The sequence below is a fragment of the Penicillium riverlandense genome, assembly GCF_028828495.1.
Source record: "Penicillium riverlandense strain IBT 135883 chromosome Unknown utg000003l_segment0_segment0, whole genome shotgun sequence".
Lineage (NCBI taxonomy): Eukaryota > Fungi > Ascomycota > Eurotiomycetes > Eurotiales > Aspergillaceae > Penicillium > Penicillium riverlandense.
Window position 1 is genome coordinate 1,066,487 of NW_026643196.1, and position 22,624 is coordinate 1,089,110.

Consider the following 22,624-nt stretch of genomic DNA (forward strand, 5'->3'; position numbering starts at 1 on the left):
CATATTTTTGAACGATCTGGCCAAATACAAAAGAGAAGACATTTGAAATGAAATAGCCCAAATTTAATATCTCATCCATAGCCTAAGCCATAATCTAGGGTAATTTAGTCTAGGGTAATTTTTCCGGGGGTTGTCGGCTAATTTCCATAGGCGGAAGAATAGCGAGCGCGGCCCACTTTGGTCGGAGTTGATACGAGACTCTATCGGCTTCTAGTTACCCCACGCTCGGCTCGCCCTGGACAGTCTCGGACGAGATGACGCGGAATTTCTCCCTCGATCCCGCGGCGCACTGATGCCCGGGCGGGCTACAGTGCACCGTGCTGTGAACCATTGCTCTGATAATAATAATGCCCCTCCTCCCTTGGCCCCTCTGATTTTGTTTTGGCTTTCTCGTATTCTCTACGTTTCCCTTGTTGCTACTTCCTTCACACCTACTATCGCCTATCCCCAATCTCCATTTCTCCCAATCTACCTCTGAATTATCCACCATGCCCTACCCCGAGGAGGCTGAAGGTTTCCAGGTTGATGGACCCTCCATCACCGAGTTCCACAAGCGCTTCTTCAAGCTGAAGCCGTTCGGTGACTACGACGTCGACGTCAAGATCGAGGCTTGCGGTATCTGCGGCAGTGACGTGCACACCATCAGCGGTACGAACCACTCAACTTTGGTGTACGACTCAAACTAATAGAAACACAGGCGGATGGGGCGAGCAGAAGTTCCCTCTGTGCGTCGGACACGGTAAGCACTCCCCCATGTAGCCCCAAGATGTCATCCTCCCTGACAATCACCAGAAATTGTCGGACGTGCCATCCGTGTCGGTCCCAAGGTCACTCTCATCAAGGAAGGCCAGCGCGTCGGCGTCGGCGCACAGTCCTACTCGTGCGGCGAGTGCAAGCAATGCAAGAACGATAACGAGACATACTGCCCCGTGCAGATCATGGACACGTACGGCGCCGAATGGCCCGAGACGGGGATCGTGAGCCAGGGCGGCTACTCGTCGCACGTCCGCACGCACGAGCACTGGGTCTTCCCCATCCCCGACGCACTGCCAACGGCCCAAGTGGCGCCCATGCTCTGCGCAGGCCTGACGGTGTACTCGCCGCTGGTGCGCAACGGCGCTGGGCCCGGCAAGAAGGTCGGGATCGTGGGACTGGGCGGGATTGGACATTTCGGAGTGATGTTCGCAAAGGCGCTGGGCGCAGAGACGTGGGCGATTTCGCGCTCGCGCGCGAAGGAGGCCGATGCGCGCAAGCTCGGTGCGGATGGATACATTGCTACCGCCGAGGAAGGGTGGGATGCGCCGCACCGCTTCTCGTTCGATCTGATTATCAACTGTGCCAACTCGTCCGAGGGCTTTGATCTGGCGCGGTACCTGTCCATGATGGATGTGCATGGCCGCTGGATTAGCGTTGGTCTGCCCGAGGAGGAGGGACAGGTCATCAAGGCACAGAACTTGATTTCGAATGGTGTTTTGATTGGCGCGAGCCACCTTGGTAGCCGGAAAGAGATGCTGCAGATGCTGCAGCTTGCGGCTGATAAGGGGCTGAAGAGCTGGGTGGAGGAGATTCAGCTTGGTGAGGAGGGTCTTAAGCAGGCTATGCAGCGGATGAAGAAGGGTGATGTTCGCTATCGGTTTACGCTGACGGGATACGAGAAGGTTTTTGGTTAAAAAGTGAAATTGTGGGGAGAATCTTGTATCAAATCGATTGGATCGGTGCGAAAAGCTGTCTGCAAAGAGTGTGTCTGCATAGAGTGTATTTTTCTATTTGCGATAGATGCGGACTTTCATCGGCGCTGGCTTGTAGAACCAAAGCCCGGTGGTTTTCAAGCTGCCTTCACGGTCTTCGAGTTCCAGACGGTATGCACGAAGCAGGGTGGGAATCACCTTGTATATCTCGCACAGGGATATCTGGTTCATAGAGTCAGTAGTAGTCCTCCCTTTTCCACTAATTGAACCTACATTCTTGCCCATACAGGTTCTCGACCCAGCACCAAACTACCACCCTAGCTGTCAGCCACATTCAATTGACGTTCAGAGGGACATACCTGAAGGATATACTTATTCATCTTATCTGCATCTGCTTGCAACCACCGATCTGGGTTATATGCTTCCGCATCATCGCCAAACACCGATTTATCCAGCTGCACAACAGACGGGTTGATTCCCACACGGAATCCCCCGGGAACCCACTGCCCTGCAATATTACATCCTCCAGCAGGTACTTGTCGAGGCATTGTAAGCGCCACACTGGGATGGATACGCGCGCCCTCTTTGATGCAGGCGCTCAAGTATGGGAGTTTGCTGGCTTCATGGTACTTGATATGCGGCGTGCTGAGCTCGCCTCGGTTTGTGGCCTGCTCGATTTCGTGGTTGAGTGCGCCGTAGACCGCTGGGTTCTTGAGGATATGGTAGAGTGTTGTCGAGATATGGATGGCTGTCGTATCGCTTCCAGCAAAGCTAAAGAAGAATGAGTATGTGTGAGAAGCAGTGGTATTCTGCACTTACTATGCCCCAAACGCCTCCAGCTTTACATCCTCGATCTGAAAGTCGACCTTCTCGCCCTGCTGCTGATGGATATTGAACACCTTAGAGATAACATCAGACCGCCGAGACGCAGTGTCCCCCGACTGTGCTGATTCCTGGACATGCTCCTTCACAGCCGTGTCCGCCGCCTGTGCAAGGCCATCTAGAGCTCCAAGCGCTTTGCGAGTCTCTGGAAACAGAATACCGAGGAACATGAACAGGGACCGGAGGTACCTGGGCATGACAGCTGACACGGTCATGGCCGGGATCAATGTGTCGGTCGACTCCATAATGCCGAGATGATCGCGTTTGGCTTTCATTAAACCGAACATCTTGCTGAAGTAGAGCTCGCCAATTACATCGTACGCATACCTGCACCAGTCTAATCTCTATCAACTATCAAGGCTTGAAAAGGTTGACGGAAACTCACAGTCGCGCCCACTCTAGCAGGTCAATGGATTCCTTTGCATCTGCAAAGTCCCAGAATTGCTCTAGTAGAATATCGCTGCACTTGTTCACGTACTGCTCGGACTGCAGGATGTTCGGCATGGTGTACACGCCATTTACGATCCGGCGCCGCTCGGCGTGGACCTTTTCGTCCGTCGAGGTGAAATGATCGGGATATCGGGCTGTTGGGGTCAAATTTTAGTCTGGTTCATATGACACGCTTTGAGAGAACCCCATACTATATGGTGCTCGGAAGGACAGGTAGAAATCGGTCTATTAGCCGGTTAGATCCAACGCCCTCCGGAGCTTTGAGCGACGTTTACCTTTATAAACCCCGAATTGACACCATAAATCGCTTTGATAGCATTCGGATCACTGATCGCAAGCTCATTCGGGGCAATTCGCACAATGGGACCTAGTTCGAATGGATTAGACTTCCTGTACTCCTAATGCAGGCTGAAATAGCAGTGCACACCATACTGCGCATGCAGTTCTCTTTGAATTCCATGAGGGTTTCCACCGGATACAGAGCGCACAATCCAGGCACGCGACACAGACGCCCAGAAGGGTCCTGGGAACCTTGCCAGCGGGTGGAAGAAACGGGTGTAGATGATCCATCCCACCCAGTAAACGGCGAATCCGAGTCCTAGACCCCGTAAGACGCTTGAGACCGTGACCTGAGTGTCAATTGCTGCCAAAAACACCATAATTGTTCAAACCAGGGCTGACGGTCTATAGAGAATGAATGCTCGTAGACGGAAAGAGAGGAACGAGTAATTAGGGGGCGGGTTTGTAAAAAAAAAGTTCTAATCTCGGTGATTACATCTCACTGGTAATGTTTTGGCCCCTCAACGTAGTTGATTAGTACACGATACTAGTGTTTGTGAACCAACAGACGCTAACCATTAGATGCCAACTCCAATTGGTCCGCCCGCGATCCAGTGCAGATGTGATCAGATATTAGCTTGATGAACGGTCCGTAGCCACCGAAGTTAGAGAGGGACGATGCATGGCAGGCAGAAATCTCGCCTTTCTCAACTAACACTTTAAATCGTGATTATTCTTCGTGTATATTCAGATTCATGCTTCTTCTCCAGAGGCCACGCAATGAGCTGATGCGGTCATCAAAATGCGTCCTCACACGGTAATATTCGCGTAGGGCGCTTGCTCCTAGCAGTAATTAGCTTGGCGGAAGAGATGTCTGCGTGTGCGGTGAGAACCTTCTTGATCATCGATTGCAAGGCGAACAGCCTACTAATGCCCCCGTCAGATGCAGTGCATGGAAATTGGAGTCAAAGAATCCTCCTGTTCAATGACCAACGCGACATGTATCTGCGCGGATATCCCATTACAAGCCAATCTGACTCTCTGTGTTGAGACCAGCTGTACAGTCAAGGAAGGCCTAAGTAGGTTGCTGCCCATGAAACAGGAACATAGTCGGGTTTACTAATTGCTACAGCCACGAAAAACCTCATGAGTACCATGTGTCACGAGCCAATCCGCGACAAGTCCAATATCATCGTCGTTGTTAACTCTGTGTTCATGGCGCTTGCTATTGTTGCAACTTTGATTCGCAGCTTACAATTTCATAAACAGTTTGGACTGGAAGACATGTTTGCCATTGTGGGACTAGTAATGGCTCCTCCAGACCAATGCCACTGAAATCTACTGACCATTGCAGCTTTCGGCGGTTGTCATGGGTGCGTTAGAATTTCTCAGTAAGTTATTGCACCGATGTAGTCCATTGACACTAACCGTTTTCCTAGTGATCGACGCAGGCTATGGAAGAGACATTTGGACAATATCTTTCGCGAACATCGAGCTAATCCTTAAGGTCCGTTGATACCGCAAAAATTTGTACGCGAAGTGGTTAACAACGTACGTCTAGTACAATTGGGTCGTCGAAATGCTCTAAATGGTAGTCGATGTCGCTTTGAAGATGGCTTTCCTTTGCCTCTATCTCAAGATCTTCCCCAATATCGGCCTACGGAGAGTGATATATGCTCTGATGGGATTTACGACTCTTTATTTCCTGATCTTTACCTTCGGAGTCTGCTTCAATTGCCTTCCTGTTACGTACATTTGGACTGCCTGGACTGGTGAAACTCAAGGCAGCTGTCTAGATTTCAATGCGTTTGGAATTGCGTGTGCTGTGATCAACATAGTCCTCGATGTGGTCGTGATGGCCTTGCCCCTTCGCGAGATAATCAAGTTAAATCTCAAGCCCAGGAAGAAAGCCCCGGTCATGGTCATGTTCTGCACTGGATTCTTGTGAGTGGTCATGTTATCCACAGATTTGTTGCTGACAATATGGTGATAGTATCACGATCGTCAGCATCATTCGCCTCAGGTCCGTCGTGACCTTTGCCAACACAACCAATGCAACCTGTATGATCCCCGCAAAATGCATGTCATGACGCCACTAATATAAAATTCCAGATGACTATGTGCCAGTGGCATACTGGTCCCTCATCGAGTCCTACACTGCGGTCTTCTGTATGAGCATGCCAGCCATCCGCCGCTTCTTCAATCGCATTCTCTTCACGTGCTGCGGCATTGCCGACTCGTACCAGCAAGAATCGGATCCGAAGTGTGACTCGATGGCACTTCACCGCCACACTCGCTCCAGTAATCGCTCCAAGGATCTGTCTAGCCGAAGGACTGTCAAAACCTCTGTCAGTCGGGAGCCTCTCGCACGACGAGACTCAGATGCGGTGGAATTGGTGGATGTAGACTATGACCGTCCACTCCAAGGGCATGGTTAATCATAGAGGTGGACAGTTCAATAAAATTTGTGCTAGCTGCATAGATAGAGTGCAGGAGGCAAACCTTACACCGCATGTTTATCGGAATGCAGAACCAGGAAGCAGCAATGCCGTGCACATTCTCGAGATCGATCGAAACATGCAGACCAGCAATCTCTGATCGGGGCAGCCACTTCCGCTGTTCCCGATCGGCATCCTGCTCAGATCCGTGGGTCTTTCGGCCCCGGGTTTGTGTCAATCCTCCAGATTTAGTTATTCGCCCCCCGGACGAGAAAGAAGAAAAAAAAATCTCTGTCAACAAAGTACCGGATACTTATCCTCCCCGCATGTTTGAGTGGAACCACAAGTACCGAGTACATTGGGCAGCTCGCAGAATGGCATCCGACAGCCAATGATACCCCCGGAAGACTTCACCGCCTGACGTTCAGGCCCTCCGTTATCTCATCTTTCTTTCGCCTTCTCCCTTTTTTATTCTCTCCTTGCGCCTTCTTTTCATTTTCCCTTTTGGTTCTTTCTGTCGATTATACTGCATTCATTCCCTGTCCCTCTCTTTCTCTTTTTCCCTCGGGCCTTCCGGAGTTGCGTTCGTTTCGCATACATTTGTTAGACTGGCCTCCTTCGCCGTTCCTCGAAAAGACCAACAAAAGCCTCGCGCCATTGCATTCGTCTATCGACGCTATACATATACAACGATACACTAGAACGGCTTTGGAAAAAAAAGGAAAAAAAGCTCTGTTATTTGGCATCCTGATCACTAGAGCGCTTGGTTTTGCAGCACCAGCTCAGCCTTTTTCTTACTGTTCATAATCGCCTCCGTTCCCTGCGCGATCGATATCCTTCACGTCATGTCGCCACGAGATAACACCGCCTGCCTGCCCACACGGCGACGCCCCTCGTTAACGCTTCGGCCGCGCGCCCGGACAACCGCGCATGTCACCTTTCCGTCCAAAGAGTTGTGTTTCGAGTCGTGGCGGGAGCCCTCCCTGGTGGAGATTTGCCATGAACCGGTGGTGGTGGAAGAAATGGATGATTTTCCCGAGGCTGTGCCTCGGCGTCGCGGCACCAAGAGTTTCTCGAGCTTGCGACACCCTATGGACGGGCTGGTGGCGCTCGGTCGTCGGCTGTCCGTGTCCCTTCGCAACAAGTCCTCGAAGCAGACGTTGTACGCCCCGGATGAGGACGAGGATAATCAGTGCCCCCACTGCCACCGTTCGAGTCATAAGCGCCACATTTCCAGCAGCTGGGACTCGAAGGCGTGGAATGCGTGGTCCAAGGACCACAGCATCAATCGCCGCCCCTCGCTCAACAGCGTGTCTGCCCTTCAAAGCTTCTATGCTCCCACCGCTTCCGTAAAAGGTCCCATCCCTGGTCATGGATTGGAGCCGCCGGTTTTCCCCAATGACGTCTATTCCGGGGCGGCGGCGCGCGCTGCCGCCGCTGCGCAGAATCAAATGGCCAAGGCGGAGCGGGAGGCCGCGAAGAAAGTCGATATCTATCTGACACAGGACTCGGAGAGCGGCATCGGAATCGATCTCCGTGACCGCTCCGAGCTCTCGGATGTCGAATTGGCTCTCTTGCGTCTCGGTAAGGACTCATACTGGATTTTATTCCAAGGCGATTGCTAATGACTTCTAGACCCCGTGGCATATCTACCGTCTGAGATTACAGCACACGTTCTTTCCTACTTGGACCCCCAGTCACTCATGAATGCTGAGCTTGTGTCGAGCTCGTGGAACCAACAGGCATCGTCCCGTCACGTCTGGAGGCAGGTTTTTCGGGGCGCCTACCCCCGTCGCCCTGCGAGCTCTACCGCCTCTAAGAAGAAACGGTCCGTTGGATTGGGCAAGTCTCTTCCCAACCAAGACTGGAAAAAGATGTTCCTGGTGCGACAGGCTTTGGAGCACCGCTGGAAGGAGGGCAAGGCTGCTGCGATCTATCTCCATGGCCATCAGGATAGTGTCTACTGCGCCCAGTTTGATGAGAATAAAATTATCACTGGCTCTCGCGACCGCACCATTCGCGTGTGGGATGCCCACTATCCGTGGCCGTGTTTGAAGATCATCGGTCCGCCACCAAGTGATTCGCCTGGAACTGGACCGGTGAATAACCCTGTACAGCAGGCATCGGGCAAGTCTCCTTTTCTGACCATCTGCCCTCCGTCAACTCCGTCGGCGGGCATCGTCACACCTATGGATGAGTCTTCGAACTACCACAGTGCATCGATTTTGTGCCTGCAGTTCGATGAGGAGATCATGGTTACCGGGTCGTCGGACCACACTTGCATTGTGTGGGACATCAAGGATGACTATCGTCCCATCCGCCGTCTCACCGGTCATCGGGCCGGTGTATTGGATGTCTGCTTTGACGATCGTTACATTGTCTCCTGCTCCAAAGACAGCAGCATCTGCGTATGGGACCGCAACACGGGCACACTCCTCCAACAACTTGTGGGTCACGTCGGTCCCGTGAACGCAGTGCAACTACGGGGCGATCTCATTGTGTCGGCCAGCGGCGACGGCGTGTCCAAGCTTTGGAACATCACTTCGGGCCACTGCGTCAAGGAGTTCTCCACCAAGGGAGGCCATGGTCTGGCATGTGTCGAGTTCAGCGAGGATGGTCGGACCATCTTGACCGGCGGCAATGGCAAGCGCATCTACCAGTTCGACGCCAACACCGGCGAGCTGGTGAAAGAGCTCAAGGGCCACACGGACCTGATCCGATCTCTGCATCTGGACAGTATGAACAAGCGTATTGTCAGCGGCAGCTACGATATGAGTGTTAAGGTGTTTGAAACTGAGACCGGCGAACTGTCCATCGACCTGCCGGGATGGACTACCAGCTGGATGCTGAGCGTCCAGTCCGACTACCGCCGGGTCGTCGCCACCAGTCAGGATTCTCGGGCTGTCATCATGGACTTTGGCTATGGGCTGGATGGGATTGATTTGTTAGAGGAGTGATTTGACTTGATCTTGCATTCGTTTATATTTTTCTCTTGATTTAGCGTTGCTCATTTTTTTTTCCTGAGGATTTTTCGTGGGCGGTATACACTTATTGAAATGGTTGGACCTTAGAACCATGTGAGATCTTAGAAGCCGGTGACATTGGAAATGGATTATAGACTAGAGATACTGCTATAGTTAGCTATTACACTCTCATTGACCTGTCTGTTTGTATCCAAACTGCGTTACATCCTCAGGCACCACATTACCTAAGCGTTTTTGATTGGTCGACGCTTCCAGCAGGATCCGTGGGTTTCTCTGGCATCAACAAAACAAACATCTTTCCATCGTCCATCGTCTTTCCTCCAGCGGTGCCGACTGTCGGTCTTTCAATCTTCCCACTGCCGCATTTACCGCGCAGCCATTGCTGTCTTTGCTTCCTCATCTCCGCTTCAGCGTCTTCCTCTACCTCCCCCTGGTTACGACCACCAACTACCCCACCATGGGCGAATCCAGGTTCGGTTTTTTTGCCATTTAACCAGGGAAACAATGCTAACCACTCTTCGTCGCTCTTCAGACAAGAACTGCTGGCATGGCTCAACAACCTTCTTCAGCTCAACATCACCAAAATCGAGCAGTGCGGAACGGGGTAAGAGCCGTTAATCCCGACACAACCCTCCCCCGCGTCCTTACCGATGAGGAAAGAGAGTCATGAGCTGATGGTGGACAATAAACAGTGCCGCGCTATGCCAGATATTTGACTCCATCTTTTGTGAGTGGTCGCCTTCCATCTAACCACAAACCAGACCACCGGGCCCAGAGAAAGAACAGCGTGCTGATAATCCCCTTTCCGTGCAGTGGATGTCCCCATGGCCCGTGTCAAGTTCAACGTCAATACCGAATACGCCTACCTGCAAAACTTCAAGATTTTACAGAGTACGTTCCCCTTCCTCGGCAGGTTCGGGGTATCTCCGCCTGGTTCTCTAACTTGTCCCGCTCCAGATGTCTTCGCCAAGCACGGAGTAAACAAGCCTGTGCCCGTTCAGTCCCTCACAAAATGCCGCATGCAGGACAACCTCGAATTCCTGCAGTGGGTGAAGCGGTACTGGGATCAGCACTACCCAGGCGGTGAGTACGACGCCGTCGCCCGGCGCAAGGCCTCTGGCGCCCCCGGCGGCGGCGCGCCCAGCGGTGGTAGCGGCCCTCGCACTGGTTCTGCGAGTGGCACACGGCGCGGCGTGACCCCTACGTCCTCCGCGACCCGCCCACGCGTGGGCGCCGCGACCGGTGGAGGCTCCTCGGCGGCATTGCAGCAGGAAATCGCGACACAAAGGGAGGCGATTGCAGGCCTTGAGAAGGAGCGCGATTTCTACTTCGCAAAACTGCGCGACATTGAGCTGTTGTTGCAGAACGCGATCGAGGCGGACCCGGAGCTAGAGAAGGATGAGGATTCCCTGCCCAAGCACGTCCTGGCGATTCTGTACTCGACTGAAGAAGGCTTTGAGATTCCTGCCGAGGGCGAGGAGGGCGTGGCAGATGACCTCGAGACGTTTTAGACGGTCTGAGAGGAGTTTTCATGAAATACCCCCCTTATGTGTCGCGTTGATTGTTGTTGAGAGGGCCTCGGTTTACTACTCAATTCTTTGCTGGGAGAGAGAAGATGTATCTAGAAGGAGGTTCTGCTCATGGACATGTTTATCATTGAATAATGCAAGAAGTTCTTGTACTGCCTTGTCGCTGTTGTTTACATCTTACTAGGGAATATTATTCAAATTTCCGGGCGTTAATGCATCTCATTAAACTAGCCCCCAAGTGGCTTAGCGACCGCGGCCAGACCACTCGGTGGCTCCATCGCACTTTTCCCGTCTGGGCCCGTTGATTTCGGGTCTCCGTGTTTGCTTCTCGACGCGAACAATAATAGTGAATGGCTGAATCAATTAATGACCAGAAGGAAGGAATGGCGGGTGTCGTGCATGCTGACTCGACTGAAGAAGAATAGTTCAATAATTGACTCGGAATAATAATCAGACTCATAAGACGCCATCGCTACTCGTTCCTGCGCGGCCCCTGATAGGAGAGGGTCTGGGTCTGGTTCGGTTTGGCTGGGTTGCGTTTCGCTTCTGGCCCTCGTTCTCTTTTCCCTCTGTCTCTCTCACACTCTCTCTTTCTCTCCCTCCCCAGTTCCCTTCTTTCTTTTCATCGCCCCGTCGCCGCCGTCTGGCCCGTATTGTGTCTTCGACCGATCATGGACTAGGCCGAGTCGCCTGGCTTTTCTTCTTCTCTCTTCTTTTCGCTCCTTTGCCCACGGGTATGATCACGATGTTGCACGGGGATCGAATCAATTTGGACTGACCGATATTATTGAGCAGACTTTCGTTCTTTCCATGACCTTCGCTCGCTCCTGATTCTCCATTGTCCGGGCGACATCGCAGCTGGCATCCACTCCTTTCTGCCTCTTTGATCGCATCTGTCACTCCTTATTCTAGCCGCGCACTATTCAATCTTTGCTTTTCGAGTCGCGGGCAAGAACCTGCTTTTTGCCTTTCTCATTCGACATCCCCAGGGTATTACTTAACGAATCTGCGAAGCTGGTCGATCTGGCTTCGACTCTTTTCGGTGGTTCCCCCATAACCCGTTAATCTTTATACACTTTTGAATCGCGGAAAGAAAGGAACTGGGGGCTGCGCCTTTGGAGCCATTGGCAGAATGGCTCACCACGGCAATCACCGCCACTCTCACATCAGCAGGCTGATTAAAGCCCGACAACACCGACATCAAATGGAGGCGCGGGACGGGCAGACCGAGGCTAGCGATGAGAACGGTCCCGATAGTTTGGCCAACTCGGATCCTATACGCAAACCGTCTCTGCCAGTACTTGATGCGCTGGCGGGTGAGAGTGAGACCTGCGACCCACTACAAAACGTGACCTGTCTGGAGGATATAGCGGACGTGACCATTTGGAAACGAGACTCCACCGAAACGGATCAGCAGGTGGTCGTCGAAACCGTCGTGGAGGTCGTTGATGCCCAAAACCACACGCTCTGGCAATCCACCGGGACTGAACTGCCTATGACCATCTCCGACCCGTCGTTTGGCACTATCACCCTTTCACCCGGTCCGTCGTCTACGGCGGAACCATCCTCAGTCGACGGGGTTGCTGTTTTGCTTTCTAGTCAGCCACGGACATCACAGTCTCTTGTCTCGCCTACGCGTTCCCCGATACCAGTGGCTGGAGCCGTCAGCTCTGCGCCGCCCATCTCCACTCCGCTCATCGGGTCTGCCACTACCGCGTCAGCAACGAAGAGTACACCTTTGGCGCACAACAACTTCCTCACGCCAATCTCAGCCTCGAGCTCGTCGAGCTCCGAGACACATTCGTCACACACTTCTTCATCAACGTCTACCACGACTGGATTCTTCGGGGGTTCGGGAAACACCGGCGGGAGTACTGGCAGCGGATCAGGCACATCCCCTAATGATCCGTCATCCGGAGGATCTGGCTCGATCAATCCCACTACCTCAAAGATTGTCGGCGGTGTTGTGGGCACGGTGGCCGGTATTGCCATGATTATTCTTCTTCTCTTCTACTACCTACGCCGCCGAGGGTTCTTCCGCAACAAGACTCCCGCACGCCTTGGCTCTCAGGACGAAACGGCCGGAACGCGCGAGATGGCCAGCAACGACGACTCGCTCTTCACAGCATCGTACTTTGCGCCCGCCTTCATGAACCGCTGGCGTAATTCAGCGCAAACTGCGCAGACCGACAGCACACGGAGTTCCAATCCCAGCGAGCGCGGTTTCCAGAAGATCTCTGGCCGCAAAATCCAATCTGTTCTCACGTCTGGCGGCGACGGGTATGGGGGCAGTCCTCCTGAGGACTCACCCACCCTCCCCCCTGGACTCTTCTCTCCCACGTCACCGCGTGCCTCTCCCTCCTCACATGCTCCGCCACCAGTAAACCCGTTCAGCAGTCCACTGGACTCAAAGTATACGCGAGAAACAGAAGAACCCGGCGCGGGGGTACTGCGCCCCTCCCCCGCGCGTAACCCCGTCCCAGGCTCGGCGAATGTCGCCATGTCCACGCCCATTACTGCGCAGCCCCAAAACGTGGCGGCCTCTGTAGCTCCTCTAGCTGCTCACCGACCCGATGGGCTAGGCCGCAGCTTTCCCAGTTTTGATGGGAGTCGGGGCAGCCGATTCCAGGAGAGCTTGGATCTGTGATGTACCTACCCAGGTTCTTCCATGGGTTATGCGACATGAGCAGATGTGTAATGGGTTTTCTGCCTGGCGTTTATGTTATGGGCTTGGAGTGCCGTGCTCATTTTCTTTTTACTTTCCACACTTTATTTTTCTCATAGATACCCCCCCGATCTCTCTCACACACACACTCTCTCTATTTTCTATCCGTCTATTTAGTGGAAATACATAATTCTACATTATCTACTGCACAACTATATACTCCACAATGCCTCATTCCTCATCCACATGGCCTGTCGATCGATCCCAACACCGCCACATCCCTCACTCAGCCACATCTACGCCACAGCCCCCCTTGTATCTTGAATCCCAGCTTCGTCCCGGCTCTTCGATCTCCATCCGTCTCATTGCTGAGTGGCTCAGCCGTAAAATCCTGAGCAATACCCCTGCACCGATCAGACACTGTACATTTTGTCTGTATGACGCGGATGGCTTAGCACTCAGATTCAGTCTCACCTGCCGGTGGTCGCCTCAGTCTTTCCACCTACACAAGCGGCGTCCAAGAGGAAGAGGGCACTGATATCGACGATGACGCACCAAGGGCCAGTCAGATGCTGATACTTTTGCGACAATCATACTCAAATCTATCTGATACACACCCTAGGTGGAGCCCTGATCCCGCCGGTCATTGGCCATCGCGGTGAGGCGCAGCAGCGTCGTTCTAAACTTCCTGGCGGCAAAAGCTCAATTCGTCCCATTGGAACACAGTGTCTGGCCAGCCTTGGCGGCGCTTTTTCCTGTCGTATTCATGTGTGATTGATAGGCGAGTGGTAGAGAAGTGGATGAGGCCGGGGGGATTGTTATACTCGGCGCCTAAATCAAGTTATTAGTACTACCTGTTATACCTCATGTTCTTCGCTTCCATTCCTTCAATCTGGCTTATTTTATGAGACATACCCCTTTCCTTTACTCGCAAGCGGTCTACCCAACTCCGTTGCACCTCTAGTGAAAATCAGGCCTCCGCAGATCTAAACTCGCAGACACGAAAATTTAGAGAGGGCTGTGCTCATTGCTATATGCTGTCCATGTTGCCTCCCTGGGCTCCATCATCATCCCTAGCGTTACGATTCATGCGCTGAATCCACCCAATCCACCTCCATCCAGCACCAGCACCGCCCTTCAAACCTAACCTTCAAAGGATTATCCTGGGTCGGATTTTCAAGTGCTGGACTTTAAAATTCGCTCTTGTCCTTGGCTTGTACTTGGCATCGCTCATCGCAGACTGCAACAGCAATAGGCAACACACCCCCTCTTGGCTATGGGACGGTCAGGGTTTGGTTTCTCTTTCCTCGGCACTTTCTGGGCATCTGCACAGCCCCTTTGGGCGATCTGATATAGTTACCTAACTGCTGGAGTGCTCACAACCCCCCGTGCACAAGGACTGGAGACGCCATATCTGTTGTGATCTCTATCTCGTCTTTTACATTTTGTTCGGAGGATCTTGGTGGCTTTTTTATTTTAGCCATGGATTCAAACAATAACCCTCCTCGGACTTCAGGCTCCCTGCTAAGCCCGGTTGCAATGGGAGGCCCTTCGGGCAGACAGGTAAGCAAAGCAAAATAGGGCCGCCCCAGCTTGACCAATATCCCTGGCTAATATACTCGAAAAATGCAGCAACGAGGTCTGTCCATATCATCATCAGCAACGGCCTCGTCTGTCATGTCTGGGTCAACAGAACTAGACCCCAGCGCGAGCTCATACCATGCCCCCGATACGGCACGGGCCTCGACTCCAAGCCCACCAGATCCAGCGCTTCTAACGGTTCAAGATGCCTATACATCCCATCGGCCGTCGCTATCTATTGATGGCGCCACGCTGCGTCCACGCTCGGACTCGTTCGCCTCGTCGGCAGATACGATTGTCCGATCTCGAGCCAACTCGGTAGACCCGGGCAATGTGGATGTTGATTCTAAAGTCGACTATGACGATGTGTCACTCTCTGAAGCATTGACTCCGGATCCTCGAAATAAAGACGATTTCCGGGTCGATGATAACCGCTTTGCGTTTTCGCCTGGCCAGTTGAATAAAATGCAGAATCCAAAGTCACTCGCTGCGTTTCATGCGCTGGGTGGGTTGCCTGGATTGGAGCGTGGATTGCGGACAGATCTAAATGCTGGGCTATCGGTTGATGAAGGGAGGTTAGAAGGGAGGGTTGAATTTGACCAGGTCAACCCATTGTCGACTCTTCGAGGGAAGCGGTCCGGCTCTATCAGCAAACCTCAACCTCTTCCAGACTCAAATCCAACACAAAGACTAGGAGGGAGTGAAGGCTCGCCGTTCGAAGATCGCATCCGTATTTTCAGACAGAACAGACTGCCGACTCGGAAATCGACTGGGTTCTTGAAGCTGTTCTGGATGGCATATAACGACAAGATCATTATATTGCTGACTATTGCCGCCATCGTGTCTTTGTCTCTGGGTATATATGAAACCATAGACGGAGGCACAGGCGTCGACTGGGTGGAAGGCGTTGCTATCTGCGTGGCCATCTTGATCGTTACTGTCGTCACTGCTGCCAATGACTGGCAGAAAGAAAGACAGTTTGCTAAACTCAACAAGCGGGTAGGCTATTCTCACCATTATTGCTCAATCAACAAAGCTAACAGAGTGTCTGTGCAGAACAACGACCGCGAAGTCAAAGCCGTCCGCTCAGGCAAAATCGCCATGATATCCATCTACGACGTCATGGCCGGCGATATCCTCCACCTCGAACCGGGCGATTCCATTCCCGCTGACGGAGTATTGGTCTCCGGCCACGGCGTGAAATGCGACGAGTCCTCTGCCACGGGCGAGTCAGATCAGATGAAAAAGACCAGTGGCCACGAGGTATGGCAGCGGATCGTGGACGGCACGGCAACAAAACGACTCGATCCGTTTATGATCTCTGGCAGCAAAGTTTTAGAAGGCGTTGGCACGTATCTAGTCACCAGCGTCGGGCCGTATTCCTCTTATGGTCGAATTATGTTGTCGTTGCAGACGTCCAACGATCCGACCCCACTCCAGGTGAAGCTAGGTCGGTTGGCGGATTGGATTGGGTATGTTGGTTCGGGGTAAGTTTCTAATTGTCGGCCTTATGTTGAATTTCTTACTGACACTGGGTCAGTGCTGCCACGATTCTGTTTTTCGTGCTGTTGTTTCGGTTCATCGCCCATCTCTCGGATAACCCGGCGAGCCCTGCGATCAAGGGCAAAGAGTTCGTAGATATTCTGATTGTCGCTGTCACCGTCATTGTTGTCGCGATTCCAGGTAAGTAATTATCTTCTGAGATTCATTGGACGGCGTTGACATTGATGCATTCACAGAGGGTCTTCCCCTAGCCGTAACACTAGCCCTAGCTTTTGCTACTACCCGCATGGTTAAGGAGAACAACCTTGTTCGCGTCCTGCGGGCCTGTGAGACCATGGGAAACGCCACAGTCGTGTGTTCCGACAAGACAGGAACATTAACCCAAAACAAAATGACTGTGGTCGCTGGGACCTGGGGATCGGGTCAGGGTTTCAGCCACTCGCCAGATGATCAAGATGCTGAGAATTCGGTGCCTATATCCGAAAGTTTCCAGGAGTGCTCAGCACCAGTCCGGAACTTAATCATCAAAAGCGTTGCTCTGAACTCCACGGCGTTTGAGGAAGTCAAAGACGGGCACAAGGAGTTTGTCGGCAGCAAAACCGAAGTGGCGCTCCTCCAGCTGGCTCGCGATTACCTTGGCATGGACTTGGCCTCCGAGCGAGGTTCTGCTCATATCCTTCAATTGATTCCATTTGACTCCTCCCGCAAGTGTATGGGTGTGGTATACCACGAACCCGGCGCAGGATACCGTCTTCTGGTTAAGGGAGCTGCAGAGCTTATGGTTGGTGCTTGCAGTACCCAAATCACAGATATCGACGTATCAAAGAAAAGTCTTGCGACAGAGCAGCTTTCTGAGACAAACCGACAAGAAGCCTTGAGAACCATCGACCGTTACGCCCAGCGTTCCTTGCGGACAATCGGCATCGTGTATAAGGACTTTCCAAACTGGCCACCAACAGAGGCTAAAACTTTGGAGGATGACTTATCTGCAGCCAACTTTGATGATGTCTTCCATGATATGACATGGGTTGGTGTCGTGGGCATCCAGGATCCTCTGCGCCCTGAAGTTCCAGCAGCTATCCGCAAGTGTCATATGGCTGGAGTTCAGGTCAAAATGGTGACGGGGGATAACGTCGCCACTGCCACGGCAATTGCGGCGTCCTGTGGCATCAAGACTGAGGATGGCTTGGTGATGGAAGGCCCTAAGTTCCGGCAGCTGACAGACGAGGAGATGGACAAGGTAATTCCCAATCTCCAGGTCCTGGCGCGGTCTTCGCCCGAGGACAAGCGCATTCTCGTCGAGCGGCTCAAAATTCTCGGGGAGACTGTCGCCGTGACGGGGGATGGCACCAATGACGGGCCAGCTCTTCGAACCGCAGACGTTGGGTTTTCGATGGGTATGGCTGGAACAGAGGTAGCCAAGGAGGCAAGTTCGATCATCCTGTTAGACGATAACTTCAGGTCAATCGTGACCGCAATTGCCTGGGGCCGGGCCGTCAACGACGCTGTGGCCAAGTTCCTGCAATTCCAGATCACGGTCAACATCACCGCCGTGGTCTTGACCTTTGTATCATCCGTCTACAGCTCTTCAAACAATAGTGTTTTGAATGCCGTGCAACTGCTCTGGGTCAACCTAATCATGGACACATTTGCTGCACTGGCGCTCGCAACCGACGCACCGACAGAGCAAATCCTCGACCGCAAGCCCGTCTCCAAACGGGACTCGCTCTTCACTCTGACGATGTGGAAAATTATCCTCGGGCAAGCGATATACCAACTCGCCGTGACGTTCACACTGTATTTTGCCGGCGACAAGCTTCTTAACTCTCATCTGCATAACGATCCCAACAACCCTGGAGTCCGACAGAAAGAGCTCTCGACTGTTGTCTTCAACACATTCGTCTGGATGCAGGTATTCAACGAGTTCAACAACAGACGGCTTGATAACCGCTTCAATATCTTCGAAGGCATGTTCCGCAACTATTGGTTCCTGGGAATCAACGCCGTCATGATCGGCGGTCAAATCATGATTATCTATGTTGGCGGCGAGGCCTTTGGTGTGACGCCCTTAAACGGGATCCTGTGGGCAGTCTGCCTCATCTGTGCAATTGGATGTCTAGGATGGGCGGTGATTCTCCGTCTGATACCTGACCGCCGTTTTGGTGTTGTCTTCAATGCCGTGGTGGATAGTCTAACAGTTATTCTGCGGCCGCTTCAGAACGGCTGCAGGGCTGTTGCTCGCGGTATCAAGGCGCTTTTTCAACCCTTGCCTCGGTTTACCCGGCGCATCTTTACTCGGGGAGATTCGAAGGTCGATGATTCTGTCGGTCCTGTGGACGAGGAAACCGCTGCTACTGCGTCTGCTTCTTGTGAGCTGCAGCGCCAGCAGACACCTCAGCGGCCTCAGACACCGCCGCAGTTGACGGTGCCTCCCATAACGGTCACTATATCCCCTTAGCTGGGAAACTATGATCATTTGTATATACGATTTTCAATACTCATCATGGGTATGTATATAAAGAATTTGGATTAGGGAAAAGTATACATTTCGGTACATGGGGATGCTGATTGGTTGGCGTTTGGTTTGGCTTTGCGAGGGATTCTGGTTTTCTGTTCGAAGATGTCCCTGATACAATATATACACAGAGAAATTCCCTAATAACAAAACCAACGTTGCTTAGCAAAACAAGAACATTAATGATGTCCAATGGGTATCTAAAAAGAGTCAGAGCCAGGATTGAGCAGCTAGGGGAAAAGACGGGGCATAGAGACAACAACAGGTGTGTGCTACTAACCTATACAGGTAGTTCCAGCGCGTGATAATCCTTAGACAAGCCCGATCAGGGACTAACGCCCACACTACAGCAACTGGAGACAATATGGATTTTGCAAAAGCCTTCCGAAATACTGAGATGAGCTTCAGGTCGATCATACCACAAGTGGCAACACCGTCAATGATAGTGCAGTTCTGGGCTGACCATTCAGCACATCCTTTACCTGGGGCCGTTGTAGAACCAATGTGAACACTGGTACTGGTCATTCAAGCGAGTGTCTGTCACAAGATGTATGAACAGAGCTCATTATGTGCTGAAGAATACCATAGTCACGCCTGGCAGCAACTCAGCACCTGGTCTTTCAAAGACTTGTTTGCTCCCTCGTTCAGGTACCTATGCAGTTTCACCACGTAGTTTCGAAAACTTATTTCGGTCCTCTCCCTTGTTGACCAAGCCCCGTCAATGACCCCGTGGCACATCCTTCGAGCTGACATAACTGTCACACGCCCGACTATCAAAACATAGTGGCGACCCCCATACAGAGTTCACCGAAAGGGAGCGTGGACCGGTCCAGCCCGAAAAGATTCCTGCTGATCACTGTCGCTGTAAAAGAAAATATACAGAGCCCAAACAAATTTATCTTCGAAAACCTGCTTCCTGTTTGATGGTGGGGGCGCCGGGCTTGGGACGCTGTGGATAAGCTCCATCCTGTCAAAACGTGCCGTCCCACGCCTCCGGTGTTGGCCTCGTTCTCAAAATCGCGTTCCTGTACCACTAGTCCTTCGAGAGGTGAGTATACACGGAAGGATTGTGGTGGAGACTTAGGATCCCGGTACTGATTCGCGGATTTAGCGGTATTTTATCAGATCTCCACGAACTGGCTAACCAGTGGGAGGTCAGCGTGCTCCCTTTCGTGAATTAGCGCCAACACCTACCCCACAAGAGAAGAAGTGCCGAAGAGGGTAGCCCCGACAATCTAGAATAGGAAAGAGGGTCTACAACCAGGAACACCGCAATTAGAGTCGTCGATCTTTCCCCAATCTCTGCCATGGTCCCCTTGATCCGCCTAGCCGTTATTCGGCCCGGAACGAAGACATAGTATATAGAATACCTGTTTACCAGCACGTTGTATGTGTATAATTTCACAAGTCCATGGTTTCACTCGTTTACCATGCGTCGCTCGTTTTTATCTGCTTTGGCCTTCGCCTCTGCTGTTTTGGCTCTGTCTCCTACCATTACGCTCTCACACCCTGAAGCCACCATTATCGGGATTCCCGGTGAAGTCGAGAGCTTCAATGCTATTCCTTTTGCGCAACAGCCTGTTGGGAACCTCCGTCTGAGAGCCCCGATGCCATTAGAAGAGCCTCTGGGTACCATCGAAGCCACGGGTATTTCCAAATCATGCCCTAACTTCTGGTTGACCACCGGCGCCCACGTACTGGATGGCTCGCAAAATCCACTGGAGGCTATCCTCAACGATCTTGTCGACCTGCCTCTTGACATAGTGGGCGAGATCCTCACAAGCCCATTCTTCAATGTCGCGACCAACACCGCTGAGGACTGTCTGTCCCTGAACATCCGCCGCCCAGCCGGTACCACCAAGGATTCTAAGCTCCCCGTCCTGTTCTGGATCCACGGAGGTGGCTTTGAATGGGGTGCTGCTTATCAGTATGAGGGCACGCCTCTGGTCCTAGACTCCATTAACATGGACATGCCCTTCATTTATGTTGCAATCGGCTATCGTCTCGGTGGCTTTGGATTCCTGGCCGGCAAAGAGGTCAAGGAAGCTGGCGTATCAAACCTTGGACTGCTGGATCAGCGTATGGCTATGCAGTGGGTGGCGGACAATATCGCTGACTTCGGTGGTGACCCGGATAAGGTTACTATCTGGGGCGAGTCCGCAGGCGCTATTAGTGTCTTTGACCAAATGGCCATGTTCGACGGCGACAATACCTATAAGGGTAAACCGCTCTTCCGGGCCGCCATGATGGATTCCGGAAGTGTCATCCCTATGGAGCCTGTGGACAGCGAGAAGAATCAGGGTCTCTATGACACCGTGGTGGACAATGCTGGCTGCTCTGGCGCTAAAGATACTCTGGAATGTCTGCGCCAGGCTCCTTTTGAGACTTTTTACAATGCGGCCAACTCGGTGCCCAACCTGTTCACCTACTACTCGATAGATCTATCGTATATGCCTCGACCTGACGGGAAGATCCTCACGGACAGCCCCGATGTTCTTGTCAAGGAGGGAAAGACCGCTAAAGTCCCCTTCATCATTGGTGACCAGGAAGACGAAGGCACTCTATTCGCGCTGTTCCAGCCCAACCTCACCTCCCAGGAGGATATGATCGACTACATGGCTCACGTCTGGAGACGCGCCTCTCGCGAGGATCTTCAGGAGTTCGTTAAGACCTACCCTGATGATCTCGCTGCCGGATCTCCTTACTACACCGGAATTCTGTGGAACATCTGGCCCAAGTTCAAGCGCATGGCTTCCATGCTCGGTGATATTGTCTTTATTCTGCAGCGTCGCCTCCTCCTTGACACCGCCCAGGTCCCGTGCTGGACGTTCATCTCGTCCTATGACCGCGGCACTCCCATCCTGGGTACATTCCACATCAGCGACATCATTCAGGTCTTCTACGGTGTGCTCCCCAATTATGCATCTAAGGCTTTCCACACCTACTACTACAGCTTCATCTACGATATGAATCCTAACTCTCGTCGGGGCAATCTTCCCGAGTGGCCTCAGTATAGCGAGGGCCACAAGGCACTGAACATGTTCGCCGGCGAGTCCAAGCTTATAGTGGACGACTTCCGAAACGAGTCTTATTCTGTTTTGCTTGACCACATTGACACTTTCCGATGGTAAAAAATGTGGTGATGATTGCAGGATGATTGGCCCTTTGTCATTCATTACCATTATGTTGTTATACCTTCTTCAGTCTTCGACTGTCAGTACATTTTGTCGAGATGGAAAATGATGGTATAGACTAAGAATGGCGCACAAGGTGCGTTTTTGATCCAGCGGTTATTTTGCCTCGATCCTGAGCGACACATTTTACTGTATGTATCCACTATTAATTAGCTTGATTCTTCAATTTCCAAAGTTCAATTGCAGGTGCTGGATTTACTTAAAGTACACAATAAAAGCGTTTTATCCTTATTCGCTGTCTCTCGCGTAGCCGGAGTAAATAGCGATAAAGGGATTCTGCTCTTCTCACTGCACCGACTGTCCAATCCAGCTCGGCCCGGCATTGCGTAGTACCGCACGTGGTTGAAGATCTACAGTTTGCACTATATTTTCCCTTCGTCTCGTCTCCTGTTTTCAGCTTCATTGCGGGAGCGATTCAGAGGCTAGTGCCACCACAATGGCAAATGTAGATCATCCTTTAAGCCCAACGGTTCCGGAGAGATTTGGCTTTGGAAAACAGTAATTAGCGGGGCTTCACCTAGCCAGGGCTTGGCGCGCAGGAATCTTTGGCTTGCGCAAGGCTGCGTAATAAACATAAGCTGGTTTCCTGCCAGGAAAACAGATTGCGCAGACCCCTCGCCAACATAGGATGGACCCGGGAGCATGGTAAATGGCAATGTATGGTAGGTACTGCGCACTTGACACTAGGTACATACAGATCATCGAAAGTGGATTGCTCCCTTGTTTCAGAAAACACCGCTCCCTAGTTCGAAGAACTTGACGGACAGTGGACTCTGTCTTACCCGCTTTCTCCAGCCCCCTAATCACTTCCAAGCTTGACGTAGATTGAGTTGAGGAATGCTACGCTGGCGAGACTTGTCATCCGCTTTTAGGGTTTGGACCAATATAGTTGTCTGGTTGTCGCTAAGCCAGCTCT

General features: G+C 52.2%; 9 protein-coding genes across 9 annotated transcripts; 8 read left to right on the top strand and 1 right to left on the bottom strand.

Moving 5' to 3' along the window:
• Positions 1-488: 488 nt before the first annotated feature.
• N7474_004065 (NAD(P)-dependent alcohol dehydrogenase) lies at positions 489-1,670 on the top strand (the record flags this gene model as incomplete). The annotated part of the gene is made up of 3 exons (XM_057195480.1): positions 489-648; positions 698-739; positions 793-1,670. 3 exons carry the CDS (start codon positions 489-491, stop codon positions 1,668-1,670), a joined length of 1,080 nt encoding a protein of 359 aa, XP_057052876.1.
• A 93-nt stretch (positions 1,671-1,763) lies between these two features.
• On the bottom strand, positions 1,764-3,679 carry N7474_004066 (cytochrome P450; the record flags this gene model as incomplete). Its single annotated transcript, XM_057195481.1, has 8 exons — positions 1,764-1,910; positions 1,962-1,997; positions 2,048-2,459; positions 2,508-2,897; positions 2,956-3,154; positions 3,212-3,245; positions 3,296-3,387; positions 3,448-3,679. 8 exons carry the CDS (start codon positions 3,677-3,679, stop codon positions 1,764-1,766), a joined length of 1,542 nt encoding a protein of 513 aa, XP_057052877.1.
• Positions 3,680-4,242: 563 nt separating this feature from the next.
• N7474_004067 (CFEM domain-containing protein) lies at positions 4,243-5,737 on the top strand (the record flags this gene model as incomplete). Its single annotated transcript, XM_057195482.1, has 7 exons — positions 4,243-4,378; positions 4,432-4,604; positions 4,654-4,690; positions 4,739-4,806; positions 4,912-5,243; positions 5,293-5,360; positions 5,412-5,737. 7 exons carry the CDS (start codon positions 4,243-4,245, stop codon positions 5,735-5,737), a joined length of 1,140 nt encoding a protein of 379 aa, XP_057052878.1.
• An 845-nt stretch (positions 5,738-6,582) lies between these two features.
• N7474_004068 (uncharacterized protein) lies at positions 6,583-7,362 on the top strand (the record flags this gene model as incomplete). Its single annotated transcript, XM_057195483.1, has 1 exon — positions 6,583-7,362. The coding sequence occupies one exon, from the start codon at positions 6,583-6,585 to the stop codon at positions 7,360-7,362; it is 780 nt and encodes a 259-aa protein (XP_057052879.1).
• Positions 7,363-7,440: 78 nt separating this feature from the next.
• On the top strand, positions 7,441-8,694 carry N7474_004069 (WD40 repeat domain-containing protein; the record flags this gene model as incomplete). Its single annotated transcript, XM_057195484.1, has 1 exon — positions 7,441-8,694. One exon carries the CDS (start codon positions 7,441-7,443, stop codon positions 8,692-8,694), a length of 1,254 nt encoding a protein of 417 aa, XP_057052880.1.
• Positions 8,695-9,545: 851 nt separating this feature from the next.
• On the top strand, positions 9,546-10,232 carry eb1 (microtubule-binding protein BIM1; the record flags this gene model as incomplete). Its single annotated transcript, XM_057195485.1, has 1 exon — positions 9,546-10,232. The coding sequence occupies one exon, from the start codon at positions 9,546-9,548 to the stop codon at positions 10,230-10,232; it is 687 nt and encodes a 228-aa protein (XP_057052881.1).
• A 1,150-nt stretch (positions 10,233-11,382) lies between these two features.
• On the top strand, positions 11,383-12,897 carry N7474_004071 (uncharacterized protein; the record flags this gene model as incomplete). Its single annotated transcript, XM_057195486.1, has 1 exon — positions 11,383-12,897. The coding sequence occupies one exon, from the start codon at positions 11,383-11,385 to the stop codon at positions 12,895-12,897; it is 1,515 nt and encodes a 504-aa protein (XP_057052882.1).
• A 1,644-nt stretch (positions 12,898-14,541) lies between these two features.
• Positions 14,542-18,457, top strand: pmcB (putative calcium-translocating P-type ATPase(PMCA-type); the record flags this gene model as incomplete). The annotated part of the gene is made up of 3 exons (XM_057195487.1): positions 14,542-15,983; positions 16,037-16,179; positions 16,236-18,457. The coding sequence occupies 3 exons, from the start codon at positions 14,542-14,544 to the stop codon at positions 18,455-18,457; spliced, it is 3,807 nt and encodes a 1,268-aa protein (XP_057052883.1).
• A 1,487-nt stretch (positions 18,458-19,944) lies between these two features.
• Positions 19,945-21,645, top strand: N7474_004073 (extracellular lipase; the record flags this gene model as incomplete). The annotated part of the gene is made up of 1 exon (XM_057195488.1): positions 19,945-21,645. One exon carries the CDS (start codon positions 19,945-19,947, stop codon positions 21,643-21,645), a length of 1,701 nt encoding a protein of 566 aa, XP_057052884.1.
• Between the last annotated feature and the right edge of the window lie 979 nt (positions 21,646-22,624).